Source organism: Triticum aestivum, chromosome 3A (genome assembly GCF_018294505.1).
Source record: "Triticum aestivum cultivar Chinese Spring chromosome 3A, IWGSC CS RefSeq v2.1, whole genome shotgun sequence".
Taxonomy (NCBI): Eukaryota; Viridiplantae; Streptophyta; class Magnoliopsida; order Poales; family Poaceae; genus Triticum; species Triticum aestivum.
Genome location: NC_057800.1, coordinates 533,550,381 through 533,552,686, shown reverse-complemented (window position 1 = coordinate 533,552,686; position 2,306 = coordinate 533,550,381). Strand labels below are relative to the sequence as shown.

The window sequence follows — 2,306 nt, the reverse complement described above, 5'->3', positions numbered from 1 at the left end:
TAGGTTGAAATTTCATGATCGGTCAGTGACCGGGCGGTCCGCCCGAGCGTTTGAGGAGTGTTTGGGGCGCCCGGTTGTAGATGCTCTTAGTTAGCCTTGTTTCATGGGTTAGCAAAGGCTGAGGGGCTGTTTCTTAACTAATTGGGCAATCAACCCCCTCTTATACTTGGTTCACTCTCTATCACTGCCACCAGGGTTCAAGTGCTAAATTTGACATTGATGCTCATGTTTCTTGACCTTCAACAAGTCTAATCAAATACCGCATGATAGGGACATCGAATATCAGTATTTGTTCGCATGGCACATAAAAGGTTAATTTGATCAGCTCCTAACAAGATTTGATAGCAGAAGCAGGAGAAGATGATGGCATTTTTGCATATACTCACGATGATGACAGTTTTAAACACAGACAAATGACAGTTTTTGCTGGAACACTGGAACGCAAAAGAAATCCAGAAGGAAACTGGAAAAAAAATCTGAAATGCCATGTAGCCGCCGGCGCGCCCCTTTTGCCATCATAGATTGGTTCTTTTTCTTTTCCTCGTCGATTTTTTTTCGTCAAACAAAACGCCACAAGCCACCATAGACCCCTTGGCCCTCTAGTGCGTCCATTCGCAGTGAGCACAATACCAGAGACAAAAGGAAATCAAGGATTCCTCGCAAACAAAAAGAGAGAAGGAAATCTAAGGGTACACCTCGATCACCGACCGGATCCCGAGGATGGCCAGGATCTTGTAGCCGCTGAATCCCGCGTCGTCGAATATCTTGCGCCACTCGCGCTCGTCCCGCTCCGGGCTCCCCACCACTCCCATCATCATCACGTCCCACAGCAGCTGCGTCTCCGTGGCCCTCGCGTCCGCCGGGCTCGACCCCACCACCAGGTCCATCACGATCACCCTGCCGCCGGCCGGCACCGCCTCCCTGCACCGCCGCAGTATCTTCACGCACTCCTCGTCCCCCCACCCGTGCAAAATCCACTGCGAACAAAAGTCCCAAAGTAAACGCGACGTCATGGATCAGTCAAGTTCGTCCATGATCCGAGGAAGGTGCCTAGGCCTAACCTTGAGGAGGACGGCGTCGGCCTTCGGGACGCGCTCGAACATGTCCCCGGCGACGAACTCCACGCCCCCGTCGCCCGGCGGGACGCTCGCGACGACGTGCGGCAGCTCCAGGACGCTGCACTTGACCTGGGGGAACGCGGCGGCGATGGCCCTGGCGGCGCCGCCGGACCCGCCGCCGACGTCCACCAGCGAGGCGAGCCCCCGGAACAGGTCTTGCCCGTGGCCGCGCACGATCAGGTCCATCACGAAGCGGCCGTCGCACGCCATGGCCTCGTTGAACGCCGCGCCGAACTCCGGGTTCTCCTTCGCCACCGCGTAGAACTCGCGCCCGCCGTGCGCGGTCGCGAACGGCACGCGCGCCGCGTCGTCGGCCGCGCGGAACCACGCCGCCAGCGACATGGACGGGGACACGATGATGGGGTGCAGCATGGCGAGCGCGAACGGCGAGAGGCCCTGCCCCGCGCCGGGCGCCGAGACGAGGAGGCGCGAGAGCAGGGTGAGCCCGTAGGTGTCTGGCGCTGGCCCGGCGTCGAAGAAACCGGCGTGCGCGAGCAGACGCATGAGGCGGCGCAGGTAGGGCGTCCTGGAGGGGGGCAGGGAGAGCTCGGCGACGAGGTCGGGCACAGTGATGGAGCCGCCGCGGCGGTGGACGGCGTCGGGGATGCCGAGCTCGACGGCGCACCGGAGGGACATAGACTTGGTGTACGCGAAGACGTGGTTCCACAGCTCGGCCTGCGCTTGGAGGAGCTCGTCGTCGGTGGCGAGGCTGGAGTCACGGTTAGCGTCCATGACAATGTGCTTGATTGGTGTTGGGACTTGGGAGAGCGTGAGTTTGGTTAATTTAGAGGCGCCACCACGCCCTTAACTATAAATTGCCGTCCGGCCGAGCGTCTGAATAGTTGATAGTTTAAGTTGCATTGCGTAACTTGTGTTGCTATGCCTACAAACTACGAAGGTTCCTAAAGCCCCCGACCCTCCAATCTCCACTCTCCACTGACCTCCTTCCACAAAATACAGTACTTAATCGTTGACCACCTACCATGTACGAGGTCCTCAGGGAAGTTTCCCAACCAGCATACAGTGTGCCGCTGACATCGCCCTACATAAGCGAGGTGATGTAATTACAGATATAGCCCTTTCAGCTGACAACAAGCTGAGATTGTTAGTTTTCTTGTGGTGAAACCTGTTTATCAGGGTTAAAGTCCTAAACTTAATACGGGTGCTCACATTTTTTTAGATTTTTTT

At 57.2% G+C, this 2,306-nt stretch overlaps 1 protein-coding gene across 1 annotated transcript; it reads right to left on the bottom strand.

Moving 5' to 3' along the window:
* Positions 1 to 387: 387 nt before the first annotated feature.
* On the bottom strand, positions 388 to 2,106 carry LOC123058575 (trans-resveratrol di-O-methyltransferase-like). The gene has a single exon (XM_044481283.1). The coding sequence runs from the start codon at positions 1,848 to 1,850 to the stop codon at positions 1,017 to 1,019; it is 834 nt and encodes a 277-aa protein (XP_044337218.1). The 5' UTR covers positions 1,851 to 2,106; the 3' UTR covers positions 388 to 1,016.
* Positions 2,107 to 2,306: the final 200 nt, after the last annotated feature.

Coding starts and splice junctions, on each gene's coding strand:
- LOC123058575 (XM_044481283.1), bottom strand. CDS start 1,850: ATGGACGCTAACCGTGACTCCAGCCTCGCCACCGACGACGAGCTCCTC.